The sequence below is a fragment of the Manis javanica genome, chromosome 10 (assembly GCF_040802235.1).
Source record: "Manis javanica isolate MJ-LG chromosome 10, MJ_LKY, whole genome shotgun sequence".
Classification (NCBI taxonomy): Eukaryota; Metazoa; Chordata; class Mammalia; order Pholidota; family Manidae; genus Manis; species Manis javanica.
This window is the reverse complement of record NC_133165.1, coordinates 115220524-115234751: the sequence shown is the minus strand read 5'-3', so window position 1 is coordinate 115234751 and position 14228 is coordinate 115220524. Positions and strand designations below refer to the sequence as shown.

The window sequence follows — 14228 nt, the reverse complement described above, 5'->3', positions numbered from 1 at the left end:
TTGTTGGGCCGCCTGAGAAGACTCTGCAGAAACAATCCGTGTCTTCCCTGCTCAGAACCCAACCCCAGCTCCTTTACACCCCGGGTCGCAGACTCAGCTGCCCTGGGAGACAGGAAGGTGACCCAGTGTGCACAGAAACCAGCAGAGTCAGGCCAAGGTAAGCTGAGGAGCCTGTGCTGGGCCCAGAGGGGCCCTGGGGTGCTCAGCTCCAGCCTCCTACCTCCAAGCGAACCGGAAAAGCTATACACAGCCAGTACACGTAAAGTCGGAAGTACAGATTTTTTTAAAAAATTGAAACCACCCCATTTATTTATTCATTTATTTATTTATTTATTTTGAGAGGGCATCTCTCATATTTATTGATCAAATGGTTGTTCACAACAATAAAATTTTGTATAGGGGACTCAATGCACAGTCATTAATCAACCCCAAGCCTATATCTCAACAGTCTCCAATCTTCTGAAGCATAACGAACAAGTTCTTACATGGTGAACAAGGTCTTACATAGTGAATAAATTCTTACATGGGAAACCACCCCATTTTTAAGATTGGCAACTAATTGACAGATTTTTGAGTTAAAATTGACATGTAATAAATCATACATATTTAAGATGTACAGTTTGATGAGTCTGGACATAGATGCGAACTTTGGCGTCTGTATGTATGAATCCATCACCACAGTCAAGACAATGACCACTCCAACCCCCCCCAAAGTTAACCCATGATTCTTTGTAATCCATCCTTCATCCCCGCCCCCCTCCACCCACCTGCAGCCACACAGTCTGCTTCTGTTGGTGAAGATTTTATCGTGGTTTTTAGAATGTCACATAAATGGAATTATATGTTATGCTCTCTTTTTCACCTGGCTTCTTTCACTCAGTATAATGAATTTGCGCTTCATCCACGTGCTTACATGTATAAACAGTTAATTTCCTTTCATCGTTGAGTAGTATCCCATTGTAAGGATGTGCAATTTATTGATCCATTCACCTGTTGGTGAATACTGGGTCACTTTCACTTTTAGTCCTTTAGCTATTAGAAATCAAGCTGCCTTGAACATTTCTGTGCAAGTTTCCTGTGCTTTCATTCTCCTGGGTAAATCCCAGGCGTGAAATAGCTGGGTCATGTTGTAGGGATGTGTTTGACTTAAAAAACCGCTAGATTGTTTCCCAAAGTGGACGTCCATTTACGTCCCCAGCAGCAGTGTGTAAGTTTCAGGTCTCTCCTCCCTTGTGCTTAGAACGGTTGGTCTTTATGATTCTGGCCAGCCCAGTGTGTGTGTGGTGACACCCTTTTCACATTCCCCAACCACTAATGACGCGGCACTTCATTTCATGTGATTATTTGTCACCCTGTCTCTTCTTTGGTGAAAGGTTTTTTCAAATCATTTACCCATGAAAAAACAAGTTGTGTTGTTTTTTTCCTTATTGTCTTTCTATATTCTCCCTCGTATGTTTTTGTTGCGGGTGCTTTTGGCCCTGAGGGTGACAACTGGGTTCTGGGCGAGTGAAAAACAATCATACTCCTTTTATGTAGAAAGCACAGATATACATACAGTGCAGAAATGGATATCTGTGGTATTAAAACTTCATGGGAGCTTAGGAAACAAATGTCTTGAAAGGATCCTTGGTGGGCGGGGGAGGCTAAAAAAAATGGCTGAGCTGAGAAACATCATTTCAGATACAAGCCTTCTGTTAGATATGTGTTTTGCAGAAGCAAAATTTTAAGTTTTGGATAAAGTCCAGTTTATCAATCAGTCCTTTTATAGTTCGCACTTATTGTGTATTATTTTAGAAATCATCACCTAATTCAAGATCACTGTTTTCTCTTATGTTTTCTTCTGGAAATTTCAGTTTTAACTATTCCATTTAGGTTTATGATCCATTTCACAGACCTAAAAAAAATTTTTTTTGTGTTAGTGTGAGGTCAGAGTCAAAATTACTATTATTATTATTATTTGTATCTGGATGTCCAGTTGATCCGAGGCTGAAACTTTTCTTTCCGCACTGAATTGCTTTGGCATCTTTGTCAAGAATCAATTGACCATATATGTGTGGGTTATTTCTGGACTTGTAGTTCTGTTCCAACCAACTCAAATGTTTCTAATATTCTGTGTGGACCAAAGAGAAGCCCATCTCTGGGCCTCCTGCTGGGGGCCTGCCTGTCTTCTTGCCTCCCGCGGAGACCTCCTTGCTGGCCCCTGACCAGGCACCTCCTGCCTCAAGGCCTCGGCTCCAGCTCTAGGGAGGGCTCAGGGCAGAAACAGGGCTACAAGGGAGCAGAGGACACAGGAGTGGACCTGGTTCAGGGATTCTGGGGCCTCCCCGGGGAGCAATGGCTGAACTGGATTGAAGGATGAGAAGGCACAAGACAGTGCCAACTGGAGGAAGCAGCAGCCATGGGTCCCATGGCTCGAAGGACAATGACCCATTGAGAAACAGAAAGAAGGCCAGTGGGAGGAAGGGCAGGGAGGGAGGAAGAGAGAGAGGCGCAGGGGGGCAGTGTCCTGCCACCATCAGGCCAGGGTTTGGGCCTGGATCCCGGGGCGGTGAGATAAAGCAGGGAGCTGAACAGGGAAGTGCCATGTCCAGATCTGGATGTTGGAGAAATCACCCTGATCCTGACTCAACAGCCAGCTGGTAAAGAATGTTTTGGGGACAGTAAGAGAAATTTGAATGTGACTGGGGTTTAGAAAGGATTAGAGGATTAATGTTAATTTCATTAGGGGTGATGGTGACATTGAATTCTGGAGGAAAATGTCCTTTTTCAAAAATCAGTGCACATACTGAAGTGTTTAGGAGTGAAGGTTCACTGTGTCCAAGACTGACTTTAGAATATTAAGGAAAAAGATGAAGAAAATAAAGCAAGACATTAACAATTGCTTAAATCTAGGTAATAGGTACAAAGGGAGCCTATCATTACTACTCACTCTGCTTTTGGGTTTATTTGGACTATTTCATATTTAACTTCAAAAAAAAAAAAAAAGAAAGAAAGAAGGAAAGATAAAAAAATCAATGATAGAGAAACAGGCAGACAGGCAGATAGGAAGATGACCCTTGTCCAGCAGATCCTGGAGACCCCATGAAGAGGCTCTCTGCCATAGGTGAATTCTACAGTGACCCGCGGTGCCCCTGTACCATCTTCTTTCCTTGAGTGTGAGCAAGATTTGTAATGGAATATCACTCCCATAATTATGTTACATTAGATGGCAAAAGGGAATTTTGGCGGTGCAATTGTTTTCCTAATCAGTTGAATTCATCAAAAGGGAGATTATCGGGGTGGGTCTGACCGAATCAGGTGAGCTCTTCAGAGAGGGAGTTTTAAAGGCAAGGGAAGTGGACAGATGCAACCCTGTGGCCTTGAAGACACAGCCTCCATGAGTTCAACAGCTACAAGGAAAGGAATCCTGCCCACAGGAACATGAGCATGAACAGGCCCTCGGGGCTCAGGTGAGACCTCAGCACCAGGATGTCAGACTGTGAGACTGAACAGGGACCCAGTTTTGCAGGGCCTGCACTTCTGACCTATGACAACTGTGAGACAACAAGCTGCTAGGTTTGAGATGACTTGTTACGCAGCAGCAGAAAGCAAACACATGTTAAAAGAGTGCAGGCAGAAGAGCCAATGGCTTGGATTAGGGCAGCGACAGTGGAGATGGTGTCAAGTAGAGGGACTTCGGTGCTCAGAAGTCGCCATGGTTTAGAGAGGAGAACGAGGCAGAGGACATCTGCCAAGACTCCTGGACTTCTGGCTTCAGCAACTGAGATGAGAGCCCGCAGGGGAGATCTTGGGGCAGGATGAGGCATCCCTTCAGGCATCTCAGTGGACTTGTGCAGTCAGCTGGGCACAGGGAGAGGTGAGGCAGACACAGCAGTTGTTGGCACGTGGTGGTGGCTAGTGACATGGAAGGGAGGCTGGTGCCAGATGGAGCCTCGAGGACCTGACTCTGGAAGTGCTTGGAAGGGGCGGTAGCCGGGAAGGCGGGCAAGGGAGAGGCCTCCGGGCGAAGGGCCGTGGGATGCAGGCTATACATCACACAGGCCACCAAGCCTGCCACTCTGGCCTCTTCACTACCTTTAGACTCCATGTCCTTCCCCATTTCCACGGTGACAACCCCAGCGCAGGACTCCCGGCCCTTCCCTTGGCCCCCGGCAGCAGCCTCGACCCTCTCACAGGCCTCCCTGACTCCAGTCCCTGCCAATTCTCCATGGTCATCCTTACACACTCAGATCTGAGATCACATTCCTGCTTGGAGTCCTGGAAGCTCCCTGGGCTCTTGCGGAAGCTCTGGGGGTGGGGGTGGGAGACAGGAACCACGTCTGGCCCATCTGCCTGCTGGGTCCTGGGTGGGCACCGGGGACAAAGCTGTAGCTACACCTGTGGTCGTGATATTTCTGTGGTCTGTTGCCTGCAGCCATGATGAAAGGAATACTAAATTTAAGTTAGAAGGTAGTGAAAATAAAGATGTGATTTTTTTTTCCCCACCCAAGTCCACCCCCCATCATCAGGACACGTTATTAATTTTCTTTCTTTCAACATTTACCTCCTTTGTGCAGGCCCTATGCTGGGGCCTGAGAAGACCAGATCATATTTGGGCATCTCTCCTGGTTTTGGAGGCCCTGCCCACATCATTTTAAATGTCCCCTTATTAAGGGTCCTTTTTTTCCAAGAAAAAGAAGTTACCAAAGGATTTTTGTAATTTCACCCTTGACTCTGCCTTTGATAACCCTGCAGATACCTGCCCTCTCTGTGCCTCAGTGGGCTCCTCTGTGAAAGAGGGATATCGATGTTCTGCAGTCACAGAATTCCATGTGTGAAATCATAAAAAAACAGCACCCTGCACGTAGTAAGTCCTGTGTACGTGTTTGCTAAATAAGACAAAACACCAGTAACCTTAAATTTCTGATTTCTTATCAACTACCTGGCATATTCAGAATTCTTGCTATGTGAGAAAATTTCATCTCTAGAGAGTCCTCAAATGTAGAGAAAATGTTATAAGATGCCAAATGAAAAATAAACGTCTGTAGGTATTTAATGAAGCACCTACCAATTTTAATTCTGCCTATTTATTTCTGCATCTTGCTGTAGTACACAGCATTGGTTGTTAATACGACTTCTATCACCCCAGGGCCGAGGCTGTGTGTTTACGGACAAGGGAAATGGCTTCTAGGCAGGAACTCTGAGGGCAGGAGCCTGAGAGAACCTGGAAATGGACGGCAGGCTATCTGGCTCTCTGTCCTGGTTCACCGACCTGTCCCCCATAATACTGGAGTTGGAAAGGCCCACAGGGACATCCAGTCCAGCCTCATCATTGACAGATGGGAGGCCCAGGGCTCTGGAGCAGAAGGGACTTACCCAAGTTCCCCTCTGCTGGTCTCAGGTGTCTCTCCTGATCATGGCTCCTGCTCACGTTCAGCATAGCAGTCAGAAGAGCCAATGACTCGGAGCAGGCATCTCCCTTCAAAACTTATCACCCATATCCATTCTCCAGTGGGGCTTCCCTCCTGAGACCAGAAATGGGGTGAGTTAATGCCAGATGGTATATGTGCTGCTGTCTCTTTCATCCTGGCTACAGGAGGGTGCGAATCCCAGCTCCAGGTCCAACTTGCATTTGAGCGTTACTCAGCCTCTCTGGGTCTTGCTGTCTTACCTAACACATGAACACAATACTAGATGCCTTCCAGAGCTCAGGATTATCGCTGTCCACATTCGTGAGGCTGCCGACATAAAGCAGTTTCTTAACAAATGTCAGTGTGGATCTCTCAACTCTCCATCTCTTTAGGTGCTTTCTCTTTCAAAATCTCTGAATCTTTTCTTCTCAACAAGGCATCCCGGCCTAATACTAATTTGGAGGTTACCCACTCCAGGGGAATTTTAGCAGGCATCTATTTTTTTTTTTTTAACTTTTACAAATGTTATTTTATTTAATAATTAAAATAGAAATTGGGGAGCGCTAATAGTTAAAGATTTAAGGGAGCTGAGAGTTAAGGAATTCACCCAAATTCACATCACTGTAGTGTCAGAACTAAGATTAGAAATGAAGCTGTAGATTAATACTATATACTCTTAATCAGTATTCATATATTATTCCATATTTATAAATAGACAATAATACTATTACCTGGGACACATATAGAAGATACTGTACATTTATGATTACCCTGGAGATATCCCTTGGACAATAGCAACGGCTAAAAAGTCCCTCTTACCATGTCTTATCTCCCTAAGGCACAGGAAGGCAGACAAAACCCATCAAGAATTTTTCCTTGGCATTCTTTAACAACATTCTCCAAGACATACTCCTCTCTGCCTTCCTCAGCAGGGATCTATTTTTAAAAAAAGGTGGAATCCTAAGGGTGGAATTTCTGACAACATCTGAGAGTGAGAAAACACTGTGTGTACGGAAGGTGGATGGAGGGAAGGGGCTGAAGGCTGGGTGGGGGAGGTGGTGGGACCTTCTTAGGTAGCCACCCCACCCCCCCACCCCACCCCACCCCACCCCACCCCCACCCCCCTTCCCGCCTTGGGAGAGGGTGAGAAAAACCCAGCGTTGTAGGAACTCTTAGAATCTAGATCTGGGGGGTGGGGAGTTGTATTTAATTTTCCAGATGAAAAAAAAGGTCTGAGGAACAGGGATTCTGGGCAAAACGAGTCACCAGCAGGAAGTAGTCAGGCTGGGAAGCTGCTAACAACACACTCACATGACTGTGAAAAGTACAGACTATCCGGGTAGATGGCAGAGCCTCTGAATGTGCCCCTTGGGAACCTATGCTTAACGACCCAAAGTGGGCTGTTTACATATGACCCACCCTGCGGAACTGTCTTTTCCTTTTGGGGACCAAAAAGGAAAGAAGAGCAATTGGAGTCCAACTACAGGTTCGCAGGATATTTAGGCCGGGAGGATCTCAGCTATCATGCAGCCCTGCATACCATTATATGACAGTGAACTGAGGCTTAGAACAGTGATGGATGGCAGCCAGGGCCTGCAGCTGAACTGGCAGCTTCTCTAGCAAGTCCCTGGCCTTTCGGCCACTTACACAAGGGGAGAAGAGTTCTGTGGGGGCAGTTTTTCTTAACACCAACTGGCTCTGAATAAAATCACCTCCAAACATCTAGAGATAAAAATGTGAACCATCAGCACCACTGTCACAACCTCTTGCACAAGGGAGGCATTTAGAACAGCAAGAAAATGAAGCAACTGACCTATTAAAGCAAATGGGCTGTGGTTGATTTTTTTTTTTTTTTTTGCTGAACTTTGTTTTATTGTTTGCAAAATAAACCTCCAGGAGGAAGTGCATGAGTTGAGAGCTTATGGTTGCTTCTTGTATTGGTTTTCTATTGCTGCCATCATGAAGTGCCTTTAAACAACACAACTTTACTATCTTAACAGTTGTACAGGTTTGAAGTAGGACTGGGGTCTCACTGGGCCAAGGCAGGGCTGTTCCTACCTGAAGGCTGAGGGGAGAATCTGTTCCATTGACTTCTTCAGCTTCTAGAAGCTGTCTGCATCCCTTGACTTGTGGTCCCTTCCTCCATCTTAAAAGCCAGTAACATTGCATTTATCTAATTATTCTGTCTTCACAGACCTTTCTGACTGGGGCTAAGAAAGTTCCATTTTTATAATGTATGTGAATAGGTGGGTCCCACATGTATGATCCATCTCAAAGTCCATACCCTTCATCACACCTGCAAAGTCCATTTTGCCATGTAAGGTAACATATATTCACAGACTCCCAGGGTCAGGTTGGACATTTTTGATGGCTGTCATTCTGCCTACATAATCTTTTTTTTCTCAGTGGTCTCTAAAAGTACATGTCACTTCTTTGCAGAAAAGAACGTTCATTGTCATGGGAAATACGGCTAAAGCAGAATTTTTTCAAGGGTTTTAGATCTTTTTATTTTTAATTCTATGTAATGTTGTGAATATTTACATAAAGTGCCTAACTCACAAAGTTATAGCTTGGTTTTTATAAACTGACCACACCCATGTAATCAGCACCCAGATCAAGAAACAGAATATGCCCTGTGGCCCCCAGAAGCCCTGCTCATGCCCACTTCAAGTCCAAAGGATAACTTGACATTTGTTGACATTAAAAAACTCCCCATGTGGACAGTACCTGGAGTATTAAGATAAAAGAGGAGAGAGTCCAAGTGATGTATTTTCTGGCACCTGTCCAGGGCCCAATGCTGGGGAAAATGGGATGGAGTTGATTTGATGCTGGTCCTATGGCACAGAATCTATGGAGGTAACCTTGGCAGGGCAGGAAGCAAGTTGGCAAAGCAGGTAAGAACACAAATGCATTGGCCAAGTCTAACAGGGAGGCTTCCTGGGGAAAGTGGGCCTCCAAGTAAGCACAATAGTGGAGAAGAAAGGATTCCAGGCAAGAATTTCATGAACAAAGGGAGCAGGCAGGGGAACTGATGGAATTTGAGGAAATGTAGTGGGAAGTGACTATTGGCCTTGCCAAGCTCTGAGTCCTTGCTCAGCAATTCCACCGGCCAGAATCCCAGTGGTCCAGACTTGGAACTGGAGGCCACGACTCTCAAGCCAGTGTCCTCATTTTACCAATGGGGACACAGATCCAGGCGAGAGGAGAGCGAAACCTCTGGCCCATCATTTCTTCATTAACTCCCTCACTGCACACTTGGATACAGCTCTGCCCGTGCTGGGGATGCCAAGGGGTCAGACACAGGCCCTACCCTAAGGGCCTAGTGGCAAAAAACTATGGGTGAAGCCTGTAGCAGGATCCAGATCACCTGTTTCCCCCTCCAGGGCTGTTCCCATGCCCCACCTGACAGGCCTCCCTACTGCCTCTTCCAGGACTTCTCTGCTTTGCTATCATATGCCTCTCATTCATTCTTCATTCATTCATACCACATTATTTACTGGGCATCTGCTACCTGCCAGTCAATATTCTAGGAACCCAGAATACAACCATGCAGAAAACAGCCCCTTCCTCAGTGGGGGAGTCAGACAATATACAGAACACACAGCTCTACAGTCAGAGGAGGTCAGTGCTATGCTATGAAAAAAACTAAAAAAGCAGGGTGAGAGACGGGAGAGGGAGAGACTGTGGTGTTCAGGTAAGGCAGTCAGGGAAGGTTCTTTGTGAGGAGGTGAGACTGGGACCCAAAGGAAATGAGGAAGCTGGTTTCACGAGGTGGGTGGGGTGGGGTGGAGAAGAGCCCTTCAGACAGAGGGAGGGGGTGGGGCCTGAAGGCAGGACCCTCCTCCGTGGGTCTGAGAAGTGGGGGCATGGGTTGGGACTGGTTTAGCTGGGTGGGACTCCCAGCACTGTCTTTCCCTCTCCATCTCACCCTGTCGTGGAGGTGGGCCACCAGGGAGGGCGGAGGTGAGAGAGCCTCTGAGCTGCTTCCCCTGCCCAGCTGAGCTCATACACACCTAGTCAACAGCTGGGAGGACCCCATTGCACTGCTAGGGAAACTGAGGTCAAGAGCGTTTCTCAACACCCTGCACTGTGCCAGGCGATGGAGTCAGTGGGGGGCGGGAAGGTCTTTGCTATCATGCCCACTATGAGACCTCTTTACGGGGGGTGGGGCGGTGACCTCTTTCTGGGTTTTGCGGGGTAAGTTTCAGGGGAAACCGGCCTTGGCAACTTGATGGAGAAGAGGAGGGCGGCAACCCAGGCGGCCGGCTGACAGTCAATCTCGCGCGGGGCAGCTGCGCGGAAGGAGATAATGGGCCGAAGGTGCCGTGGGAGAGGCCCAGAGACACCGGTGGGTGCCCGGGGCGGTCTCGGGGAGGGCCGAGATGGAGTTTGGGTCTGGTGAAGGTGGTTCGGGGGCGCAGGTGCCACGGAGAGTAACAAGACTGCGCGGGAGGCCGAGGCAGGAACCCGAGGGCAGTTGGAGGAAGAGAATGGTGGGCGGAGGCCAGCCACGGAGAGTGGGCGGGGCCAGACCGGGCCTCGTGGACCTGGCGGCGGAAGCAGGGAGCCTGGTAGGTTGGGGGCGGGGCCTGGTGGGTAGTGGGCGGTGGCTGGGGCCGGGGCCTGGAGACCGGACGGGTCAGGGCGGCCTGGTGAGTAGGAAGGTTCGGGCTGCGGCGGTCCGGTAGGCCGGGGCGGGGCGGAGGTCGGAGGCCTATGGGCGTGGCAGTGGGCGGGGCCTAATAGGCCAGGGCAGGGGCGGTGCCCGATGGGCGTGGGCAGGGCTTGATGGGCCGGGGCAGGGGCGGGGCCCGATAGGCCGGGACAGGGGGTGGAGCCCGGTGGGCGTGGGCGGGGCGTGCGAGGCGCGCGGGCGGCGGCGCGGAGGTGCGCTCGCCTCACCAGGCGCGGCGGGTGGCGGCGGCGGCGACGCGCGCACAGGCGGACTGTGGCTTCAGTGGTGCTCGCTGCGGGCGGCGCCGGCGCGGGGGCGGAGGCGGGGCGCGCCAGGGGCCCCCGCGGGCGCGGCGCGGGCGATGAGCCGCGGCCCGGCATGGCCTCCGCGCGGCCGCCGGGCCGGGCCTGCGCCTCTGCGCCCGCGCCCGCGGGGCTCCGGGCCGGGCCGCCCGCCCTCCCCTCCGCCCTCCCCTCCGCCGCCGCCGCCTCCCCGGAGCCTGCGGGCGGCGCCGAGGCCGAGGAGCGCTCGCTGCAGCAAATGCTGCGCGCCATAGCGGAGGAGCGCAGCCTCCTCAGCCTGCGTCGCGAGGTCTGCGGCCTCGGTGAGTGGGGCCTCCGGGGTCCTGCGCGCGTCTCCCAGTGTCTGTGCCTGTGTGTGTCTCGGGGGCCCCCTGCGTGTCGCGTTCTACATGGGCCCCCGGGACTCCGCGTCTGGGCTTTTCCTGTGTCCCTCTGCCCCCATCTCTGCCTTTGGCCCTGAGGGGCCTCGCACGCGCGTGTCCCAGTATCCCCGTTTCCTGGGCCACTCGGTGTCTCACCCCGTCCGTCCGGTGTCCGTCCGTTCGTCCCCCTTCTCTCTCCATGACCCACCCGGACCTCTCTCGTTCAGGAAAACCTCCCTGGGGCCTCAGTGCCGCCGCAGAGTGTGGGAGCCGTGTTCGGGGAGACCCTCAGCCCATCAAGGCAGGGCCAGGCCCCCTGCCCCGCCCGTGCGCCCCCGCCCCGCCCCCAGCTTGCCAACCAGGGCCGTGTCTCGGGCTGCCTGAAATGATGCCTTTGTCTTCCCGCACCCCTCCACCCGCCCGGTTCCTCTCCTGCATCAGCTCTAACTGGCGACCTGTTGGGCCGCGGCCCCCCGGAACCCACCCTCCCGCCCGGCAGAGAGGGCAGCCTGCTCTGGGCGTGAGCCTGCCCTGTGCCACCCTAAGTCAGACCTGGTGGGGTGGGGTGCCTTTGATCGTTGGAAAGAGCCTAGGGCTGCAGGTGTGGGTGGGGTCCCCCGGCCTGGCTGGGTGTGAGGTAATGCACTGACGGGTGGCGCCTGGACTGAGGCGGGCCCCCCCCCCTGCCACGTCTGGTTTGTCATATTCTCCAGAGAAGACCCCTCCCTTCTTCATGTAGGAATGACTTCACATAGTTGTCAGCCACCCCCCACCCCACCCTACCCTCATGCCCACTCTGGGCTGGGCATTTCGGAGGGGGCGACAGCATTGTGGAGAAAGGGAGTGTCAGGCTTGAAGAGTCTACCAGCCTCCTTCATCCCTGGGGAAACCGAGTCCAGAGAGCCATATCCACCCTATCCCCACAGCAGCACGGATGTGGCCGCCCCAGGGATTTAGGCCCCTCCGCAGGCCACGCCCTGGAGCCGGGGGAGGAGAGGCAATCAGTTGGAATCCAGGCAAGCTTATCATAAGACACTTCCCCTCAGTGACGAGGTTCCAGCCTTGCTCTGCTGGGAATGAAGTTTCCTCTTGGGCAGGGGTGGGAGTGCCCACAGAGTGCGTGGGGATGGACGAGGACTTTTCTGAAAAGGTTCCACAACTTAGTTTTGAACAGAAATTGTGGATACTCACTAATTCAGCAAACATTGACTGAGCACCTACTGTGTGCCAGGCTGCCTGCCAGCCAGCCTGACAAGCCACCTGCCACCTGGCACAGGATGTCTGAAATGTGAGGGGTCTGAGGGACCATCTCCTCTAGGCCCCTCAGTTCTGTTTGCGCAGCAGATCCAGGGAGCCCTCCCTGCGCCCCTGTCAGCATGTTGCTACTGTCCTCTGCCTCTGAGCGTCTTCTCTCCCAGTCTGCCCCAAGGAGCTGCAGGCCCATCCCTAAGAACAGCAGTGAGTTATTCCAGCACCTGGCATTTACAGAGCACCTACTATGTGTCAGGTGCTTTATGCGTGCTGTCAACTTGATACTGACTTTGTCAGAGAGGACTGTCATTCCATTTCACCTGTGAGGAGCCCGAGGTTCACAGAGGCAAGACGCTTGCCCACACAACCAGCAAAGAAGTGGCACAGCTGGGACTGACCCTTGGTCAGTCTGACTCCTTCCCCTGCGCCCCCCTCCCCCTCCCCTGCCAAATGTCCCCAGCCAGGCCTTGCTGTGCCTGCTGTGCTGCATCTGGGGAGGGGGGCTGCCCTGTACTAGGCTGAGAGAGCAGAGTCTGGTGGTCTCATTTTTACTGCATCTCCTTTCCTGCCTCCCATCCTCCCTTACACACAAGGTCTCCCTGTCTCCCCTGCCCCTGAGCCTCCCTAAACTCAGGCCCTCAAGTGCTCTGATGGTCTGCGCTTTGATGCCACCTGTTTTCTCTACCTGGAAAACTACCCCCTTCTCACCTGTCCTGCAAGTCTCCCTTCAAGCATCAGCTTCCATGTTGCCACCCTGGGAACCCTCCTCTGTTCCCTGTCCCACTGCCTGTGCCCTCTTTGTACTGGGTATGTGTGTGCTGGAGGAGCAGGGTGATTTGTGGCTTTGTAGTGTGGTCTGTGAGTCTGTCTCCCAGTTAGCAGGTGAGGCCCTCAAGGACATGGCTCAGTCGGAGTCTCCTCAGTGCCCAGCATGGGGCACATACAGTGCAGGTGTCCCCACACTAAGCAAATGAATTAGAGAAGTTAGTTTGTGACCTAGGAAATGAAGGGCGTGGATGGCTCAGCAAAGTGGAATCTTAGCTTCCTCGAAGGGCTCTTGTTGCCCATATCTTCGTTTTTCAGATAATACTTATGATATTCAGAGAAAGGCAAGCTCAGTGGTGACTTAACATCCAAAGTAGAGTAAGGACCCCGCGGTTGGCCCAGCATCCAGACATGAACCCAGGATGCCAGCCCGAAGAACTTCAACATCCCTACTTTACAGCTGTGACAACCTGTTAACACTTAAGAATTAATTTACCCTTCCCAGATTTTTGTTGTTCGGTTAAAGCTTGGGTTATTCAGAACTGTTGTGTGTCCTCTGAGGTTGTGTTGAAGGTGTTGAGGGAGCCCCTGGTGGAGACACTTGGCCCTGGACAAGTTGTTGTTTGAGAATCTGTCTACTGTGGCCTCTACGGTAGAAATATTTTCTGAGCATTTGCTCTGAGTCAGGCAGGGGGATCGGCCCTGATCGGCACGGTTGAGCTGGGGAGAGAAGCCACATGCACAGGTAATGTGGCTGAAGTAAAACCCTGCTGGATGCAGCCAGGGCTGTGGTCGCCCTGAGCAGGATTTGGTGTTTTATCTGTAGAAATCTGCTTGTGATTCCAGGTAACATATGAACCAGGCTGGCTGGCTGCGGTAGGTTCTGTGGGGTTACAGAATCTCTGAGCTGGGAAGAACTAGGTGGTCCAGTGCCAGATATCGGGTGATGCAGACATCTGGCCCAGAGGTGGATATAGCCTGACACTTCCTACTGGGGTGGGAGATTTTAGTAGGAGGTGTGGCTGGAAGGGAAGATTGTGGGACCTGAGAGTGCCACCCTTTGGGCCTTGGTGTCCTCATTTGTAAAGCGGAGATGACAGATCTGTGAGGCTATGGGAATTGTATGAGAAGCAACAGGCACAACCTCCCTGACGTCCTGAGGGGTAAATGAGATGCACAGGACTGGGTGCAGCACCAGCCCTGGCCCAGAGTCAGACCCATCCCCTACTGTTGCTGTATTTATTATGAACGATACAAAGTGCCTGGCCTGGCGCCTGCACATGGAATAGGGGTTGTATCACTGTCTGGAGTTCTGACTGCTTTGCAGTCATGGGGCACAGTTTTCCTGAGTTCCTTTGGGGCCCCAGGCCCTCCAGCCCCACCTACAGCAGGCAGGCCGGATCTGGCCAGTGCTGCTGGGAATAAGTGTGACCGTTGGAGTGGTAGCAGTACCTCTTTCGGTTCCTGGGCCTATTTTTAAGGC

General features: G+C 51.6%; 1 protein-coding gene and 1 long non-coding RNA gene across 2 annotated transcripts in view; one reads left to right on the top strand and one right to left on the bottom strand.

Annotated features, from left to right (window-relative positions):
• Positions 1-796: 796 nt before the first annotated feature.
• On the bottom strand, positions 797-14212 carry LOC140843663 (uncharacterized). Its single transcript, XR_012121634.1, has 3 exons — positions 10886-14212; positions 5356-5504; positions 797-1894 (listed from the first exon to the last, which is right to left on the bottom strand). It is a non-coding gene; the product is annotated as an uncharacterized lncRNA (long non-coding RNA).
• KIAA0930 (KIAA0930 ortholog) overlaps positions 10317-14228 on the top strand; it is a 43694-nt gene continuing 39782 nt past the window's right edge. Inside the window, exon 1 of the mRNA XM_037006790.2 lies at positions 10317-10669. Coding sequence (XP_036862685.2) covers positions 10444-10669 — 226 coding nt within the window. The 5' untranslated portion in view covers positions 10317-10443. The remainder of the gene's footprint in view (positions 10670-14228) is intronic.